The following is a 21,256-nucleotide window of genomic DNA, read 5'->3' as shown; positions in this document are numbered from 1 at the left end:
GAAGTATTGAAGAAGGCAAATATTGACATTTTCTCTCTTTGAAGAAATGTGAGACTGGAAAGCTCTGTTGCCCTGAATGACAAATTACACGATGAGACAGAAGGAAGATGCAAATCTTCAAGTTTTAAAAGCATCTAATATTTTCTCAAATTATATTCAGCTGTATTTATCTAGCATTCTGGCATGCTGCTGGATTACTGTTATCAATAAATCTACAAACAGAATGCAAAATGCATGTGAGCTGTCTGTGCATGAATAAAGAGCAGCCCAGCAATAAATTATAGCATAATATATAGTTTAAAATGTAGCAAAAGGAATGCCTTGACAAATCAATGCAACGTATTTTGTCACTGAGGGTGAAAGATTCATTATGCATCAGCCTTGAGAAAGCTGGATTTCTGAAACATGGGTCATCTAGGACATATGATGTAATAAGAGAATATGGAAACGTGCATAGAAAAAAAAATCTTCTGGATAATAAAGCCATATTAAATTTTCAGGTAAATATAAGTCCTATGCTGTACTTCATTGTTCAAGAGAGGTCAGGAGCGCAATGCGAAAGAACAAAATAATGAAGCCTGACTTCCTATGGACTTGGTCCTCACAGGAGATTCGAGACCGACCCTTTTTCTGAAACTGGGTCATGTGCACTGGGTTTCATTTGTGTTTTCTGGTGTCTGCTAAGGTCTACGCTCATCTTGTGGCACTTTGTTCAGCTGAGAAATTCCTTCCTCTACCTATCCACCTATTTTGATGAAAATTCAGTGTTTTGGGGGAACTCCAGGCATCTGCCAGACATGACTGAAACTGGCACTAGATTTTGAAGTTGGTGGGAGGAGAGGACGCAGACACAGGGCCAGACACACACACACCCAGCAGGTTGCATAAGCCTGGAGTACAGCAAAGAGACTAAAAATAAGACCAACCAATTGGTTTTCCTGCTGACAGCAGCAAACTGCCGTGGGACATTTAATTCCCTCTGATCACATAAATGACAGACGAGTTGTCACCTGCTGTGCATGCCAGGGGAGGATCCTGTCCCTGTGGCAAGGGCCACTGGTCCCAGCAGCTGCATCACCTTGTCCTGCGTTCCACTGTGGATGGAAACACCCCGAGAGAAGTGAGCACCAGAGAAAGGCCGTGGACGTGGATGTTGTCTCTGCTATGCTCAGGAAAAGACACCTGAGCTTGGCAGGGTTGGAAGGGGCTTAAAATGGGGGACTGGGCAGGTGGAGGAGAGGCCAGGAGTGCTGATGTCCCTCGCCTCCTGCGGTCTCAAGGGGTGTTAGTGAGAGCCTCGCACCCAGTGGGCGTTAGGGCCTTGAGACAGCAGCCAGGGCTATGACAGACAAATTGTTCCAGTCCCTTCTGTAAGAAGGCCAAGCCTTACATTTTCTTAAATATATTTAAAAAAAGAAAAAAGAGGGGATGTCTACGGATTTAGCGTAGGACCATCCTGTCAGAGCTGGGGCCGCCCCGCCGACGACATTCAGCAGGGGGCGCTGCTGCCCGAAATGGCGGCGGCGCGGCGGAAGAGGAAGGTCCGCCCTTCCCCAAGATGGCGGCGCCCAGGCGCGGCGTGGCTGAAGGGAAGATGAAGCGGCCGGTGGCCGCCCGCGCTCGCCGCGGCGGGAAGCTGGACAGACTGCGGCAGGCGGTGCAGGAGTTCGTGCAGGCAGCCGGCGACCAGCCGCCGCTGTCCCTGCAGAAAGACTCGGAGAAGCAGAACCGCAGGAGCCGCCGCGACGCGAGGAAGGAGAAGCGCAGGCTCAAGCGGAGCCGCCGCCGCCGCCTCCGACGCGGGGAGCCGGTGGAGGCCCCCGCCGCCCCGGCCAAGGCGGCCAAGGCGGCTCCGGCCAAGGCGGCTCCGGCCAAGCCGGCCCCGGCCGCCCGTCCCAGAGCCTCGGCCTCCCCCGCCGCCGCCGCCGCCGCCGGGAAGCAGCGGCCGGGGCCGCCGCTGCCGGCACCGACGCTGCCGGCACCGACGCCCCGCGCCGCCCTCCCCGCCGCCGCGATCGCCTCGGCGCGGAAGCGGGCCCTGCTGGAGGCCAACGAGGAGGAGGAGAAGGAGATTCGGCGCCTGGAGCGGCGGCTGGGGCTCGGCAAGCGCCGCAAGAAGCAGGAGGGGGCCGCGGCGGAGAAGCTGCCTCAGAGCTTCCTGCGAGACGGGCTGGGCTACGTGCTGGGCGCCCTGGGCTGCCGGGCCGGCCTCAGCAGGCTGTGCGAGAGCAGCGACGAGGAGGAGGCCCCGGCGGGGCCGCGGGACGGACGGCCGGCGCCGGAGGAGGACGAGGAGGGGCCGGAGGAGGACGAGGAGGGTCCGGAGGACGCCTCAGACCCCTCCGAGGAGGGCGATGTGGACGGAGAGTGGGAGAGCGAGAGCTCGTCCTCGTCCCCCGAGGACGGCGGGGCGCCTGAGGCCAGCGAGCCCCCGGGCGAGGAGGAGGAGGAGGAGGAGGAGGTAGGGTGTTCGCCTCAGCGCAAACCTGCTTCTCAAAGTACATGCCGCAACCTGCCCCTAAATCAGAGTTGACATCGCCTCTGTAAAGCACGGGCGTTCGCTGTCAGTAGTCAGGCCGTGCGGTCTTGTCGTGGGTCAGAACAGCAGCGGGCCCGGCAGCAGTGCTGACCTCGGACCCCCAGGGACAACTGTCAGGTGTGTGGGGGGGTCCCCAATTCGGGATGCTGGCGGGTAACACCCTAAAGCAGATGGCATGTGGCCCTGGCTCTGTGTACGAGAGCAGCCAATAAAAGGAACAACCCCTGCTGTAGAGTTTAAGAACGGGATTAAGCACTTCTGCTAAGAGCCAAGAGGGCTTGTGTTAACATTGGGATCTGTTGCAAACTGAGGTGTTGCTTCTTCTGGATGACCCCAGAGGTCCTGCCTGTGTTAGGTCTTGTAGCAGGGGTGGAGGAGAGGAGGCTGAACGGGTCGTTTAGCCCACATGACGCTAACTTAAACTGTTAGTACGTCTGCAGCTGCTAGAACCAAGACCTGAGGTGTCAGGTTCTAATAGCAATAACTTAAGGGAAAGTTCATGTAAAGGGAAGAGGGGTTTTGCCGCCATCAAGTTGGTCGTAAGCAGCAACTTGTTGCATGCTGCTTTTCTGTATGAAGTTGTTCCTTTGGCATTAAGTTATTAGATGGTAAAATACATACTTAACTAAAAGATTGGCATATTAATCTTAAATAGAAATGTATATCTGTATTCAAATATTTAAGATAGTAGTCTCATTTGGTATCTTATTTTACTGTTTTCCTGGTTAGAGTCTTAATCACAGTGCTGTGAAGTATGTTCCCCCTCAAGTAAGGAAAGCTCAGGAGGCACTAAATGACAAGAAGAGAGAAGAATTGGGAAGACTGAAGAAAATGGTGAATGGTCTTATTAATAGGTAATGTAATAAGGCAAGTCATTAATCTTTCTGGTTCAATGTGACAGTGCTCATCATTCAAAGAAAAGTGGCAAGGATGTGACTTTTCTCTTCACAAGCCGATTTTAAGTTGGCAATCATGTCTGCTATCCTTAATAATAATTATCTTTGTTGATATAAATTCTTCAAAGTTGGTCGTTATAGAAGTTGAAATATCTAGAAAATAAATTTAAGATTGGGCTGAATTCCACACACCAGTTGCCTGCAAGTGCTAGGTATAATTCACTAAGTGTCAGTTGGAGTATGCCCATAAAAAAGCCTCGTAGTGTGAGTTATAGCTCCCCCCCCAAAAAAGTATGATTTTCTTTTTTTTTTATTTAAATAAAATTGAATTTCTCCAACACTACAACTGAGGAGGAGCAATGCTTCATAGCTTAAAGTACTGAAGAACAGAAAAAGTGATGAACACTTTCATGCATTTTAATTGTACAGTATTTTTAAAATAAGGAATCTATTGCCGTTTTCTTTTTTCTATGTTATCTGTAAAATGCAGACTGCATTATGCAGTTTGTTCAGTCATTTAGAATTTGATGTGCTTTATGTGTTAGAAAGTATGAGGTATTTTCATACTTAATTTCTCCAAAGACAGTGATGTGCCATAGTTACAACTGCTAAGAACAAAGTCTGTTTTCTTAATAACTCTGTTCAGTGTGAGAGTAAGCACACTGAGTGCTTTGTAAATACTGCAAAAAATCTGTTTTTACATGTAAATACTAAAAAAAAAAAAACCAAACAACCCAAACAGAATTAAACATATGTTGTATTTTTTTAATTTAGTGAGCACAGCAAAATACAAAAGGTCCCTTCCAGTCACCTTTTCCATCTTTCTTCTTAAGCCAAGCTAGTTTCTCTTAAAAGAATACGTTGTTTGTTGGGTAAATTGAAAATTGTGGAACCGTGTAAAGAGAAGAAAAAGTGAACGTTGGATTTTGTTTCTCAATAGGTTGAGTGAACTGAATTTGTCCTCAATTAGTGGACAGATGGAAGAGCTTTACATGGCCAACAGCAGAAAGGACATGAATGAAACTCTGACAGATATTCTCATGAATGCTTGTGTTACTGCAGTTGCCATGCCTGCAAGATTGATGATGGAGCATGTCCTTTTGGTCAGCATTCTTCATCATAATGTAGGAATTGAGGTAATTCTTGTGGTTGGGGCTAATTTTATTTAATAATGCATATTGTAGGGTGTTTTCCTTGATATTTTGTTTGAATTGCCTTTTAATTTTTGATTGTGTGTCACTAAAAAGCATTTTTAGTTGAATTTCATCAGTATTTGTAGCTTCTTTGCTGCGTGTCCACAAGTGAAAGGGACCAAGTCTGTTGCTTTATCTGATTAATTTATTTCCTCCATGAGTTACCACTGGTCAGTTATAAAAGCATCATTTTTTTCATCAAAATCTTTCTGCAGCCGTAAAACTGAATTGTTTAAACTTCAAGTTTTCTCCTCTTTAATTACACTAATCCATTTCTGTTCTCTTGGGTATATGGCAGTATTGTTCTTGAACGATGTGTATCTAGATAAGGAAAGTACTACAGTTACAGAAGTCCTTTTACATCAGTGGCAAAAGTCCTGTTTTAAGCCAAATCGTACAAATCATCAGTGGAATTAACTAGGTATATCTATAACTCCAGAATATCCAAAACTTCAAAAAGCATGGCAAATTTTTTGGAGGTTTTTCTCTTGTGTTTTTAAGCCTGATGAATGATTGAGATTAAAATATCTCTTGCTTACTGTTAAGAAGAAGCTGAAACTACTGATGTTAAAGGGAAGATTTTAGCTAACTTCAGTGAAACGTCTCTCAGGAAACTGAGGTGCTTCAGCACCATGTTCCCATCAAGTTACATTTTCTTTCTACATCTGAATGCAAATGATGTATTGATGCAAGTTCTTCAGTTTTTCATATAGTGACCTGAATGCTGTCTCTGAAACTGTATTAAATATCAGATGGATGCAATTACAGCAGCTTTCTCCATGCAGCCTTGCCATTAAACTTTTTTGTTCCTCTTTGCTGCTTGAAAGGCAGTTCTGACTGCAAATATAACGTAATATTACAATGCTGTTTTAAGAAGAGAAACACAATCTTTTTAAATGTTGAAACTTTGCAAAATACCTAGTAATAGGTTTTAGATATAGATATACTAATAGGTATTAGAAGTAGATAGATGATATCCAGACTGTATTCTGTACTACTGACTCTGTTACACATCATCTTGGAATCTAAGGCTGTAGTATTTAAGTATACTATAAAGCCCCATTATTTTTTCTGTAAAATAAATGTAGAATATGCATTACACGGAAGTGTGATAGCACAGCTGCATTTAAGATCAGTTTGAGGAATGCAGAAGTTGGGTTTCCAATAACTGTGTTTATGCATTTGTGCAACATGATCATTGGATAGTTAAAACCTAAGCTGGTCAAGGCTTGTAATGCAAGTCAGTACTGCTACTGGGAGTTCTGGTTTTCATAAGAACAATCAGCAAATACTAGTACCATAATAAGGGGTGGGGAGGGTGGTGTCTTGTTTAGCAGTAATGTGTTCATTACCTACCTAGATTTTGGTGTGCTTTCTAATTCCGGTCTTTAGCATCAGTTCTCTCTTCATAAATACAGAGATTCCAAAATTTCTTTTCCCAACTGTACCACTGACAAATGGCTAAGACTTGTTCCCACCTCAAAAATCAGCCTAAGCTCATGCTTAGCAATTGTGAAAACTTGGTGTGTTGGGGGTTAGTTTACAAAATTATCTTCTACCCTTCTATTAAGGATTTTGCTTTGGAATGCTGAATTCTGTGGTGCATTTGGTTTTTGACATGCAGCTTTTACTGGATGAATGACTAGCAGTAACAGCATGCTAGCCTCGCAGCTGGGAAGATGCTAATATGTGTCCAAGAAAATTATGTAAACAAATTCTGATGTATGTGTACTGTAAGTTCATAATATTTGCTTTTCTTGCACAGACTTCAAAAGGCAATGGGATGGCATGTATGAGGTGTAAATAACATAGACTTTAAGAAAATGTCACACCACATAGATATTTGTATATGTAAATGTAGAACATTCATATTGGCTGAGAGGAGCAACAATATTTCTTTAAAATTAATAGTGGCAGTGCCCCCCAAATGAACGTTTTACAGATGTCTGTAAAATCTACTTATGGTTAACCGCTGGATTTTTTTTTTTCTCCCCGCCTCCCCCCCGCCCCGCCTTAATGGAACTATTGCCAGGTTGGTGCTCACTTTTTGGAAGCTGTGGTGAAGAAATTTGATGAACACTCTAAGAGTGATGCTGAAGGGAAAGAATGTGAAAATCTGCTTGCCTTGATTGCTCATCTGTATAACTTCCATGTGGTTCATTCCCTGCTGATCTTTGATATTCTGAAAAAACTTGTTAGCACTTTCACTGAAAAAGAGATTGAGTTGATTTTGTTTCTTCTGAAAAACGTGGGATTTTCCTTAAGAAAAGATGATGCATTGGCTTTGAAGGAACTGATCACTGAAGCCCAGAGGAAAGCAAACACAGCAGACAAGAAACTCCAGGATCAGACTAGGGTATGTGTGTGTTTTGAACATTTTCTGTTGTGAATAGATTTAACAAGCACTTGGATACGTGTGTTAATCTACCAAAATGTTTTCTGCTGCATTATATTTAGATTCTAAGTTACCATTAGTGTTCAGTTGTTGCATTCAGTTATTTGCATTCTTCTTGTCTGGCTTTCTCCATTAGTTCTTAGGACACAGACACCAAAATGGGTGAGACTAGGACTGTTTTATGTCTTACGCGACGGACAGAGCTTCTGTTTCATGGTACTTTGTACGCTTCAAAAAATGGTCTCTGAGGCATGGTGTTTAGCAGGTTAAGCTTTGAATTGAAGCTTGAACACAAATGAATATAGTAGGAGTTAAAGTAAACATCATTCTCTGTATTTGTATTCATGTAATCTAAATTTTGATGTATATTGCCAGCTGAGCTGCTTATTCTCACAGAATAGTAATTTCAAAGTACACTCTCTACTTTATTAAATAAACTTAACGGCACATAATCTGCAGAAATATTTCTTTTTCCCAATAGGTTCGTTTTATGCTAGAGACTATGTTGGCACTAAGGAATAATGACATGCGTAAGATTCCTGGTTATGATCCTGAACCAGTTGAAAAACTCCGCAAATTGCAAAGAACGCTGGTGAGAACTTTCTTGACATACATAGTATAGTTATTCTTAAACCAGAAGTAATTATTTGTATTGTATGTTGGCTTGATGGCTATAGTATTTTTAACTCATTTAACAGTCTGAAACTCTTGGGGACAAAAATCACTTCTTAGATCATTAACTGTTATCTCCTGTGTCCAAGTTAAGTCAGCAGTCAACCAGCCTTCTGCAGAACAGTTTGAGAAAGGACATAATACTTAGCCAAAGACTTTGCCTCAAAGTCCTATACTTGAAAAAGAGATTGTGGGATGTTTAATGATTGTGCAAAAGAAATGAGTCATTATGACAAGTTCTTTTTTCCATAGATTTTGGATGCAGGCACCCGCTCCTACCTTCACCGAAATTATTTTGGAAATCTAATGCTTCTGAAAACCTGGATGTTTTTTCTTTCTTGGGTTTTGGTTTTGGGGTTTTTTTTTTGCGAAGAGGGGGCAGTTTGTCTAGAACAACCCAGTATAAACTGTGTGAAAGTAATTGTCTCTTTGGATTGAGAACTAATTCATTTTCACAGGACTTGAATCTGGTTTTAGAGTCCGTGTATTTCCAACCTGAAAATTACGCTACCTGTCTGCAACACCTAGAGCGTCTTATTTTTCAGAAACTTGTAAGTGCAGGATGTGCACATCAGTGATAATAGGCCAGGCAAAATAAGCTAGGTAACCTAGTTCTGTAGAACTTCCTTTCTTAAATTTTTGCAGTCTTAGCATGCTTCTAGAGTCTTTTGATGAAAATTCTTTTTGTGTTCAAAGAGTTTAAGCTTTTTGTTGTTTGAATTGTACAAAACTTAAGGCAGTTTGTCATGTCATTTTATTTGATAACAAGTGTTCAAAAGGAAAATCATGACCAGATTGTAAGATGTGGCAACTGATTTTTCAATGTCAGCATTAAGTCTGAATTCTAATCGAGTTTTATGATTGGAAGATGGCTATTTTTTAATTGATTATCTCTCTTTTTTTTTTTTTTTTTTTAATAAAAAAAGAGCTTCTAAATGTAGTTTTAAGCAACTTCTTGTATTTGAGAAATTAGAGCATATGGGAAATTTGTAAATTCTTTTCAGGTTGCTGACTGAAACTAAAGGTTGCAGGGGGAACATGTGAAGATCTGTATGGAGGGAGATTAAGTTACTTGTTTAAAGTATTTGTTTTAAAGTAATTTTAAGTAATTAAAATATTTGTTGTTTTGTTTGTTTTTTTTAAAGAAAGCTTCAAAGAAAAGCTTTTGGATTTTTTGTATTTTGTTATTCAAGGTTCGCAGCAGCGGTTCTGGAAAAGACACTCAGCTCCGTGTCTCCCTGGAATCTCTCCTCAGTGCTGATCAGGTTGGTCGCTGGTGGATCGTAGGGTCATCCTGGAGTGGAGCACCAATGATCAATGATACAAACAGCAAGACTCAGCAAAAACTGTATATAGGAAAGGTAAATCCAAGCAGTGCTAGTTATAAGGCTAAATGTTTGTGATCTTTTGAATATTCTTCATATAGGTGAGTAAGTTTATTTCAGAGCCCAACAAAAAAAAACCTTCGTGGACTCTTGTAAGGCTAAGCTTTTGAGCTGTAAATTCTGCTCTTAATGTTTTTCAAAATGTTGTACTCGTGCAGTCCATAAGAGCTGTTACTACAAATATTATGGTATAACTTGTTTTTTTCTTATCTTGTGGAATTGCAAAAGTAACTCATGTAAGTTGAAGTAGAAACTTGATTTAAAAGTGGATTTGCTAGTATGAATTCTGACAGGTAGTGTTGTCTGTCCGTGGGTGGCATATATCTAAGCTGATTCTAAAAGTAGTGTGGTGAGGTGATCATAGTGACTTACATTAGAGACGCGTGCCTTAAAAATAATTGGCACAATTAAAATACATTAAAATATCTTTCCCTAGTTGAAAAAGTTCCTGATGATGCCTTTGCCTCTGATCAAAAGCTCAGGACCTTTGGATTGCTACTTCATAGTTTACTGGAGATCTTCATTAATGTTCTTATTCGAGGCTGCACAGAAATAGCTTTCTTAAAGCAAGCATAAATAAAATAGCTTTTTTTTTTTTAGGTGAGTTCAAAGATAATGGAGCTTGCTCGTAAGCAGAGAATGAACACTGATATCAGGAGAAGTATTTTTTGTGTCTTGATGACAAGTGAAGACTTCCTGGATGCCTTTGAAAAGCTTCTCAAGTAAGTACAGACTAGCACAGAAGACAGCCCAGAACTAAAAATATCATTAGCTGGGTTGGAAAAAATAACATTGCTGGGCTGGGCTTAAGAGCATTTAGTTGATAATAAATTAAAGAAGTGCATAGCTAGGGATCCCCATGAGGTAAAAGGGTAGGAGAGGGACCAAAACCCTGGTGTAAGGACTAGTGGGGGCAGGCAGAACTCACTGGCAATCAGAAGAAAGGAGTAGCCCCTGTTATTGTCACTCATGTCTATAACTGATTTACAGTATCTTTTGACTTAAGGAGCCTGTATCTTTTTGCATTGAAGATGTGTATCCTGGTCTAGCGGATGGAAGTCTGTTGCAGGCTTGCTTCCTTACAGAGGCAGACCAGAAACCCCTTCAGAACATCTCTTGGTTTTGTTGCTGGATTTCCATACTACTGCCACTTCCTTTACTTCTTGCTACTTTGTTAAGCCATCTTGTAAGTCTCTGTCCATACTTGCATGACCTGGTAGTGTTCTAGCACCTCCGCTTCCCTCTTGCAGAATTTATTAGCTTTGGATTTGTTCCACAGTCACATTTCATGTTAAGACCAGTTTCCTTACCACTTGGCAAACAGCTCTTTAGAAGAAGATGTGATCAGGGAAAAGCTCAAACTAAGCTATTCTTTGTGTTTGTCAGGATATTAATTCTAAGTCCGTAGTAACTGGGAGGAGAGAGATCAGGTCTGAACTTTTCTATTGCAGCCTTGTAATTCAAGGGAATTGTCTTACCCGGATGGCATGCAATTATTTAATTTGCTAACCAAACCAAAACAGACTTTGTAATAAAGTCAACTAATATTTGATTAAATGCCACTTCTGCAAAACACAGCTTGGATTTAAGACTGTGATGGAGTCATTCCAATATCTTAATATGGCCTCTTCAATTAAAAGAAATTAGCTGCTGCTGCTGCAGTTCTTGCCAAGACCTGGTAGCTCAATTTGCAGATTGATCCTTGACTCTCATCTGTGCTATTTAAACTAGTATACAAATCTATATACATACAGGCTTGGCAGAAGAACTGTCTGCAGATTGCCTGGTGTGTGTTGATACTGATTTTTATACAGCAAAATTGGAGAGGAGTTCTCAAATCTGCCCACACCTGGCAGAGTATAGTGGAAAGTACACAGAATTGTCAGTGAAGGAATTAACTTCAATGTGCACGTGTTCCAGAGTGTATGGGAATTTACATTCATATGTTTGACATCAGTCTCATGAAGAAGAACATGAGAAATATATAAAGAAATATTTTAACTGCACTTGTTGATTCATCTGCTGCTAGGTGTCTGGCAGAGTTGCGGTGTGGTTAAATGGTAATTTAAACCATTTTTAATCTAGGCTGCTGTAGTTTTGCTTGTCTTTCTCCTCCTTACAGCAAAAGAAAGTAATTGGTTTGAAGGCAGAACAGCTCTCTGAAGTGGCTCAGCTTGTGATTGCAGAAGTGTCAGTGTAAAGGGAGGGTTATGAACGTCACTGGAGACAAGAGAAGAGAGTGGCTCCATTTCAGCTGAAAGGCCACACGTCCTTCACAAACCACAGATTCACACAGGAGGGGGAATGAAGGCTTTTTAAGTTTGATGGAGAGGCAATTTTTAAAGCTATTTCATAGAGATGAAGAATTTGAGAAACTTTACATCTCACAAAAAACTGAAACTTCTAAAAGTCTCAGATGTCCTGTTGTATTGTGATGTGTAATTCAGGATGGCAAGTATGTGATTGTATCTACTGAAATAATTTGATCTGACTTTTAAAAGGTGGGGTTGAGTGTTGCTATTTTTGATCTAAAGGCAGTGATAGTCTTGGGCTTCCAGCTGACGATAACTAACCTACCTAGAGGCAGGCTTCTGCTGGTGATAACTGCCTCTGAAGTAGGTTATTTATCCCCTATACAGCGGGAAGTTCTTAAAGTGATCAGGACATACAAGTCCATGGGGATACTGTAACTCATGATTTAGTAGGTGAGGTTGTTGCATATTCTTTATCAAAGATTATCAGGCTTATGAAATCTGTAGAAGTTTATGGTGAAGCTCAGCAGTGAAAGACAATCCTGACTCCTAAATTTTAGATGTTTAGGAATACTAGGTCTGAAAAGATAAAATACTGCTAGATCTGTGAAGAAGTGAAGGAGAGAACAAAATTGAGCATCAAAGTGCTGATTTACTTGGTTACAAATGTCTGGCAACATGAGTATTTCCTAAATAAGCAAGTCATGATAGAAGTGATGATGAACAAGGAAAAGGAGAGTGCCAGATCAGTGATTGCAGTGTAACTTCACACATCATTTATTAAGTGCATGTCCAGTGGCTGAAAACCTGTGTATTTTTAAAAAAAACTTCTCTTGCTCTCTTAATAAAATCAGATGGAACTTGGCTGATGGGAGAGCAAGCAAATTATATCACAGATGCAGCGCTTACAGGGCTGGTCTCTTGGAGAAGCAGACTTCTAAGTTTTCACCACTCATTAGCAATCAGCCTAGAAATCATCCCAGATTTTCCTATCATAAAACCATAAATTCGGGAGGGGGTTGGCTGAAAGGCAATATTTTCTCTGTTAATCTGGTGTGCATCTGTGATCAAATGCAATGGCAGATGTCTGGAGGTGTATACAAATGAGGGATATTAGAATCAAGCAATGACAAACTACAGATGGTAGAGCAAGTTCCAGTGGAGTCAAACTTAGTTAGAAAATACACTTGAGTTACACTAATGCCATATGAAACTTGAGCTTGAAGCAATGAAAAGAATTTTGTTTAACATTTTTCAGTTTATAATACGAAGCATTTTTCATTTTAATTGGTTTTAACGCTGCCAAGCATTTGGCAGCCCTGGAACCTAAATCATATTATTCACAGAACAGGTGCATTGCGAGTTAGTTACCATTCCCTGCCAAAGTGTCTCAGCCCTCTTTTAGACTGGTCAGCTGTTCAAGTGGGAAGGCTGTTCAGTCCTTGGCCTTTATGCTGAGGCAGCCAACATAAGTACTCATTGACACTGACTGTTTTCTTCAGGCTTTTTTTCTTTTTTTTTCCTAAGGTGCTTTGAAGTCACTGACTGCAACCTCTTAGGCTACTATCAAACAATAATGAATTTCAAGTATTATGTAGCGTGGTCTTGACCTAGAGATGAAAAGATTCATATCACCAGCTAAATAGGGAAAACATCTTAAAATATATTTTTTTATCCGTAGTAAGTACCACAGAAGTGAAGGGCCCTGGACGTGTTTCTCTAAATAGGCTAATAATAATACAAAGGCTGGTTTTCTTCCCATGACCATAGGTACAAGTGTGAGATAAGCGCAACAGGGTCCTACAGTTCTCGTTTCACTATTGAACCTTTGTATTGCTACACCGTGCAGCAGCACTTGCTGCAGTGCAACTGATGCGTTCAAAGGCACAAGATTCCATGGTGACAGTGCTGTCTCCTCCATTTTTCTTCACGGAGAGCTACAAACATGGAGTGGGCTACCTTTTCTTCCCCAGGGTGTAATTATACTTGCATCATTCCAATTGTGTCTGTTGAGGTCCTGCTTTTGCAGCCACTCCTTTAACACTGATAATACTGTAGCATTTCCATGTTGCAATACCAGGATACTGATTTAGCCCACAGTCATAAGGGTTTGAGTCCATTCAGTGTTTTAAAGACTTTGTAAGAACTTTCTAACAAGTAAAATTTAATGTGGTGTTTGGGGGGGGGTTTAAGCATTACTCTCAGATGTTGGCTGTAGCTCTTGGTTTATGGCAGTATTTTTTTTCCTTACTAAATGATTCTCATTCTTTTGCTAAATTTTAGGCTCGGACTGAAAGATCAGCAGGAGAGAGAAATTGTTCATGTTATCCTTTACTGCTGTTTACAGGAGAAGACGTATAACCCCTTCTATGCATTTTTGGCTAACAAGTTTTGCAAATGTGAAAGACGATTTCAGGTGAAGAAAAATCTGTTTCTGCTTTCTTTTAACCATTATTGTGGTTAGGAAAACAGTTATTAAATACCTGAGAATGGAGGTATGCCTGTTAAGATCTTGATCCTGAGGAAAAATTCTGCTGGTATACCTGTGCATTCAGTAAGGCATACTCATGGTCAGATCTGAATAGGAAATAAAATAACTACTGCAAAAGGTTTGCTTTCATCCGTTTTACGCATTTTAAAGGAATTGAACGGTCTGATCAAGCATCTCTGTTAATTAACAGAGGGCTCATAGAGAATAGAAGGTCAAAAGGTTTTGTTACATTGTTACGCATTTAAACAGTCCTTGATTTGTAGGTGGTTTTTTTTTCCTTTGACACCTAGGTGACATTTCAATTTAGTATTTGGGACAAAATCAGAGACTTAGAAAACCTGTCAGCCACTGCCATCTCCAACTTGGTTTCACTGTTGGCTCACTTGTTAAGGACAAAATCATTGCCACTTTCAGTTCTCAAGGTTGGTGTGCTTTCTTTTCAAAATACTTCTGTGTTTTCCTTGCATTTGCTAGTTCTATGGAAAATGTATTTTCTCTGTTACCTAGCTGGTACTTTAGCTATTCATGGTCGTAAGCTAAGACAAAACTTGTTCTAAAATTACCAAATTAATCTAATCGATTATGGTGATGCTATCATTTGGGGAAAAGGGAACCTGTGGTGACCCAGGTGTACAGAAAGTCTATAGTTCTATATCTAGAGCAGCTGTAAAATTATTTTCTCTAGAGTGTCCAGAGTTGGAACTGAGGCCCTCTCATTAATAGGCTTTGTCAATGGATTTTGTGCTATGCTTTTTAGCTGATGTTGATTTTTATTAGACCAGAAAGAAATCTACTGATCACTTGCATTTCAGAGTGGGGAGTCCATAGAATTTTATTAGAAGAATAATCGAAATGTGTTAAACAGGCAATTATATGGATTGTCCTAGGTAATTCTGAAGTATTTATCCAATTGAGAAATTATATCCAGATTTCTGGTACAACTAAAGAGGTTATTCCTTAGAAAGTTCTCTGCATTCCTTATTGATTGACTTTTGGAGGCAGTGTTCTCAGCTAATTCTTCTGTGCCAAACTTAAGACTTGGTATATATAAGAGGCCAGTTGGTGTGCTAAAAGCTGTTTGTTTAGAAGAGAATTCAGCTGTCTAAAATACTTGAATTAATCTAATTCTCCCTCTCTCTCTACTAGGTGATTGAATTCAGCGAACTAGATAAAACCAAGGTCCGTTTCTTGCGACAAGTGTTAAGCATGCTGTTAATCAAAACAGATGCTGAAGAACTTAGTGACATTTTTGTGAGGTAAGTGATCAAAGAGATATCCAGGGAACCCTTGGTGAGTAGTAATTAAGAAGATAAGTTTGCTTATTTTGTTTGGAATTATACAGTGCCTTTTCCAAAGATCAGCCATCCATCCCTTAAAAAGTAAACTCTCCTGGCTGAGTGGGGGGAAGCATATCAGTTGTATGTTAGTACAGGCTCTTATATAGATACAACTGTGAGAAGTGTTATACAAAATAAGACTTTCAGATAATCAATGTATCATTTTGGTCATAGGATTTTCATGAGCAGAGCTCTGTAATTACCTGCTTTCCTTACTGCTTTACCATCTGTGTGCAGTGGGATTCACTCTACCAGCAGTCTTTGCAAGAAGGTATCTTTAGTGTAAGAAGGAAAAAGAAAGAAATACTAATGAGGGAAAGGTTTGGAGGGGGAGGGGTGGTTTTTTTGTTTTTTCAAATCAACATTGTCTGGAAAATCTTATTTTTGTATGTGGGACAGGGTTGCCTGGAAAGGCTGGGAAATCTCCATCCTTGGAGATGCTTAGGATGTGAGTAGATAAGACTCTGAGCAACCTGACTACATCTGGGTGTTAGTCCAGCTTTAAACAGGAGGTCGGACAAGATGACCTGCCAGCATCCTTTCTGACTTAAATTTTTCTGTGATTCCATGATTTTGTTGTGTTAAACTTGCAATGTCACATGAAGTTAGAAAAAATTGGGTGATGATGTTTCAACCGTTACTGTGATGATGTTACACTGCAACACAAGGAAGCTCAAACATTCTGTTTGCCTTGTTTTTTGCTGTAATGTAATTGTTTACATAAAGCAAGTCTAAGGTTCCAGTACTCCATTGTATGTTGAGTGTGTTTGGGCTGTTTGCCAAACCAATGTAGACTTGCTGGTAACTTGAAAGCCTTTTCAGAAAAGCTCCTTTTATAGGTTGGATTTTTTTCTACTCCTCTATTTGAAGAAGCTAAAGAAAAAAAAATTAAGACATTTCTGAAACAGTGGAAAACTAAATACTGGTTTTGATCTGTATCTTTACAGGCTGTCTGACAACCCCAAACTGGGAATGCTACGGGAAGGCTTGAAACTCTTCCTTACCCACTTCTTACTGAAAAATGCACAAGCCCAAAAAAATGCTGAAGAAGCTAGCTTATTAAAAGAAAGAGTTGAACTAGCAACCAAGGCTTTGCAAGCAAAAGAATCCAAATTGAAGCTATAGTTCTGTTTTTCTAATAAAACATATAGAAAAACAGTCTGTGTGAAGATGCAAAGCTTTTTTAGTCTTTCAGACCCAAATAATTGAGAACAAGGAGAGCCATGTTACTCTAAAGGATCCATTTTTTGATGTAAAGAGTTACTTTGCTCTACACACTAGTTACAGGTTTAATTGAAGCTGATACCAGGCCTTTTTGAGGAAAGAGAAAATGTATTTTTTGTCATGTCCCTTTTTAGTAGGAGTGCTTCATGTTGGTGGTTAGTATCTGGAGAAAAGGATGAATTTCTCTTCTGTGATACTCCCAGTCAGCAGTAGCATTCTGCATTGCATATTCTAACCTTCCATTTAAAATAATAGCATAATACTGACCACCGTATGTTAAAGAAGCAGCCTTAACCAAAGGCTTTTAGTAACTAATCGTTGTTCTTGCCTGAAGGAACAGGCCACTAGATGGCGTAAGTACTGGTGAGTCAGTTTTGGAAGAAACCAACTTTTTTCTTAAAGTGTTGGAAGTTATCTGCTAATTCTGTGAATTGTTTACCTGACTGTGGGTCAGGAAAAGATCTTCAGTTGGATTTGAAGCTGTAGTAAAACGACCTGAAGATCTGACTTTGCCCAATTATATTGGGTTTAGAGATCATAGCATAGTTTTATTGCTCTTCTAACCTGTTTTTTGCAGCTTTAAAATTGGAGTTGCCTAATCACTTGTGTTAATCAGATTTTTCTAGGCATAAAGAATAATATCAGTATGAGTCTTTTAATAAGATAATACCTTCCTTAGGAATTTGCTTGCATTTTCCATTCAGATGTACTTTTTTTTTTTAAACATTTCTTTCTGTAACACTCAGTGTTAATGGTTTGTTTCTTTTGTCACCTTACCACTACACATTAAACTGCAATTTTTCTAAAGGCTTTGCTGTTTGTATTAGCTTTACTGTAGCTGGCTTGCCAGGAAGGGAATGACCTTAAATTGAGGGGAAGGGGGAAACCACTTTCCCGTCTGCGATATGCACTGCAGCTGCATAATCTACCTGTGCTAGAGCTGCCAGCCCTATTTCTATAACCAGGCTTGCCCTCTGGTGTTCAATAGTCCACTCACAGTGCTTCCTAATTGCATTTGATACCAATTGATCTATTCAACTGCTTTGGATCTGTCCCTGTTGGGAAAATTTGTTCGCAGTAGGCATCCTCTAGAAAATTTTCAGTTCTGCAGCAAGAGAGGTGGACAATAATTATTTTTCTATTTTTTAATCAAGGAGTTGAATGTAGAATACTCTGCTTGCTCAGTTGTATGAGTAATGTTTTCAGGCAGAGAAGTGCTTCACCAGCAGCCAGGGAGCTGTTTTTCTCACCTTTCTTCTGTTGGAGGGGGCAAGTTGTAGGGAAAAAGGTGTCCTGGGAGCAGAGAGACCCGGTTTCAAAATCCCAGGTTACACTAGCATGGTAACAACTAGCACAGAAGAGATTACTGTCAAAAGAACAAAGCAAGATGCCTGTTTCATACCATCGGCAGCTTTTAAGCACACAAAACTGGCTATTTCCCCTCAGTTGCATCTTACGTGCAGCAGGCAGAAGCGGAAAAAAAATGTAGTTAAAATATTTCTGAAATTCATACTAATTAACAAAAGCATGGGCAGCAAAAGAATTGACACTATTTTGATGGATACAGAAGTCACAACTTCAGAGAGTGCATGTAAACAGCTCCCTTGCAAACAACTGTGCCAAACCTCATATTTTAGTTTTGGAGGCTCAACTCAGGAGAAAATCAGTGCAAGCCCCTAGAAACTGGCTGCTGTGGAATGCGTGGGACCTCGGTGAGTAAAAATTGCTCCCCCTAGACTGCAGCAGCCACCTAATTAATTACCTTTTTTGCAGGAGTTTAGGTAGACCTAGCATTTCAATGTGTTTGTGGTTTAATAATACGTAAATGGAAACACATTGCTCTAGCTGGGAGGTTGAGGCAACTTTGCTTCTCGAGATAAATCTTGAAACATCTTCCTTAAATTAAATGTGACAGGCTGCTGGTTCCTTGTTTGAATGCTTTGCTTGGTGATCAGAATTGACCACCCTTTGCTGCCCGTGGAAAGATTGCCTAGTGTTTTATGGGTCTGAGTCTATTCACTTGCTGCAGCTGCCTGAGGCGGTGTGATGCAGGTGTTGCTATGCAATTAGAGGAGATGGTTTTAACCTTACAGTCTAAAATTACTATTTTTTTTTTAAACCGAGACTTGCATTAGTTATTATTTATCCCGAACAGCTAGTATGTTTTGTTCAAACTTACAGTTGTTAGAGCCATTGCTTTGTTTCTGAAGAAAACAGATTTTACCTGCCTGCAGCTTTTACATTTGTCACACTTATGTATAAACATAATTTTTTTAAAAAACCTGAATTTTGAAGGAAAGCAGCCAAAATAACACTGCCAGTCCACAGTGCCGTAGTCGCAGTAGAGGACAGTTGCTGCGGGTGATTCTGCGTAAGTCCCATCCTCTCGCTGTGATTCGGTGAGGGAATAACTGTCAGACAGAAATTTGACAATTCTAAGATAAATATGAATTCCTGAGTCTTGGATCTTGCTATGTTTAACAGTTTTTTTTCTGTGGTCCTGCTGGCCAAACTGCCACAACTTGATGGAGGTGGAAGACCTGTCAGAGTGTGTACGTATGCATCTGCAAGCTGTCGCTTCTGTGGTCCAGTTGCATCCCAAGGATATAAGGCACCTGTGAAAAGGAAAGCTGAGATGATCTTAATATATATTTGTATTAAATATTTACACAGTCTTATTTTATAGATATTATATATGTATAAATGCATGTATAGATATATATTTTATATAATACACTTTTCTATTTATATATCTCTCTCATATATTTAACCCTGGAGAAAAAACTTGTCACCAGCAAAGCTAGCCCTGCCAAAGTGTCTCCTTATAGCAGGGTTGTCAGTGCTATAAGGTCTCTCTGTAACAGCAGCAAGTCTGAATGCTGGCAAGTGGCTTTCTGCAAAACTGCACACTAAGCACTGACTGCCAGCAGAGGCTGCTGAAGAAGTTACGCCAGGCTTGGACACATTTTGCTTTGTCTGCCACGGAATAAATGTTTGATAACACACACACACACAAAATACAGCATGTTGAGATTTCTTCCTACTGAGTGTTAGTCTGTCAGCCAACATCAAACCTCAGAGAGAAATGTTCCCTGATGGTTCCAGTAAGAGAGGTGCCACTTAAAATGTCCAAAATTCTTCCATAAAGGAGGTTTGGGGGAGTTACTACTTCGTGAGGAGAAAAGGGCTTTGAACTGGTGAAAATACACTACCCTGGAAAACCAAGCAGCTATGGCTGCAACACTAATCCTTACTCCAGACAAGCCAGTGGAAAATACAGCATGATTTGCTTTAGATGCATTTAACTAAAACCTGCATCTTTGATTTTTTTAACTATGTAGCAGAAGATTTCAGTTCCCCCTTTAAACAGCACTATCCACTCATAGCTATTACCACGGTTTCAATTTTTGTTTTCTTCTAAGCTGGACAGCGATGTTTTCAACTTTCTCTGTTTTCTGTATCAAAATTAACAGGGCAGTAAAGTCTGTTTTTTAGCTTTGGCCAGAGTGTTATGCTGATAAATCATACGCAAGTCCTTTTGGCAGGGTTTTAACACCGCACCTGAATGGGCCAAGTATCTGCAGGGCTTTTTTAACTTGACATTTTTCCATTGTCCTGCACACCGGGGATGACGGGTTGATATCAGTTGTGCTCTGAAAGCGCAGACACAAGCAGGTCTGCCCTGCCTCGCACCAGCGAAGGTGTGCAACCCAATACTGTGCTTAAAGCACATCTGGGATCGTTTGATTCGCATTGTTCTACGGGTGAACTTTGCATGTGAAAAGTTACAGCCCGGGAGCAGCACGGTGCCAAATGTGTGCGACGGTGCTTTCAGCTTAATAAATAGGCGAGTGGCAACTCTAATACTCAAATTTTTGTTGCATTGAGTGTAATAGCGGCTTAGCGCCTGGCTACATCCTGTGTGTGTGAGAATCAGTATGTGATTTTTTTCCTGCAGTAGATGAAGCAATTTTGTTTTCAGGAGACAATTTGATCCGTAGGGTCACTTTTCCAAAGGCAGGGTGTAAGTTTTACCCAAGATGTTTTGGGTTGGACTGATTTCAGGAATTGTAGGTAGAGATGTGACTCTTTTACCATATGCCACTTTTTGTGATTTCATCTCCTGGAGTAACTTTTCCTTCTCCCTCCAGTAAAGCTTAGCTTACCGTGAGGCCCGCAGACATGGATGTCACAGCTGCCCATATAAAACAGCTGTGCTATCCTCAAATTCTGGTGTAACCTGCAGCCTTGCTTTAAAACTAATTGCAGTAGCGTACCGCTAATGTAGAGGCATGCACAATTCAGAATCGGATATCATGTGGTTTCCCTAATAACACTTGAAGGAAATGAAATGAGCATCTATCAAGAATAAGCTTAGGAAGAGCCAGCTGGCACCAAAAATTCCTTAAACCTTGGGTCCTAGGACAAAATAGTTGACACACCAGAACCAGCTCACCTCATGGGAATGGAGGACCTCAAAGTGAATACATTAAAAAATGACTAAATAATGTAACTAGAATGAGAGGTACAGAGTAAAATTACAAAGACAGACCCATTTTGGATAGTTCCTTTAAAGTCTTTTGTCAGTAACAGTGAAATGGTTGTTTCATTTTCATAAGTGAAAGATTTCCAAGCATGCCACATTTTTCATTAAAAAATCCATTATGGGCCTTTTACTGTTCAGACAGTAAGAATACCTTCAAATCTCTCTTGGGCGTGCAGTCACACATGGCTCCGGTGTAAAATAACAGGGAATATTGTTAGGAGGCAGTGAAGCCCACTGCGGGAAGAGCCTTCAGTTACAGTCGGGGGATGGAGCAATGCATTTTTCTAGTATAGAGACAATAAGTCGAGATATGCTCGGTGTCACCT

At 40.5% G+C, this 21,256-nt stretch overlaps 1 protein-coding gene across 1 annotated transcript; it reads left to right on the top strand.

The window, feature by feature from the left end:
- Nucleotides 1–1,499: 1,499 nt before the first annotated feature.
- Nucleotides 1,500–17,191, top strand: NOM1 (nucleolar protein with MIF4G domain 1). Its single transcript, XM_069778193.1, is given in 12 exon segments — nt 1,500–1,542; nt 1,545–2,466; nt 3,283–3,393; nt 4,376–4,571; nt 6,661–6,984; nt 7,505–7,615; nt 8,889–9,056; nt 9,681–9,802; nt 13,616–13,748; nt 14,114–14,245; nt 14,970–15,079; nt 16,108–17,191. Coding segments are annotated over 12 exon segments (2,535 nt in total). The 5' UTR covers nt 1,500–1,514; the 3' UTR covers nt 16,286–17,191.
- The last annotated feature ends 4,065 nt before the right edge of the window (nt 17,192–21,256 follow it).

Source organism: Haliaeetus albicilla, chromosome 2, assembly GCF_947461875.1.
Source record: "Haliaeetus albicilla chromosome 2, bHalAlb1.1, whole genome shotgun sequence".
NCBI lineage: Eukaryota > Metazoa > Chordata > Aves > Accipitriformes > Accipitridae > Haliaeetus > Haliaeetus albicilla.
The sequence above is the reverse complement of the archived record's forward strand: the minus strand, read 5'-3'. Positions and strand labels throughout refer to the sequence as shown.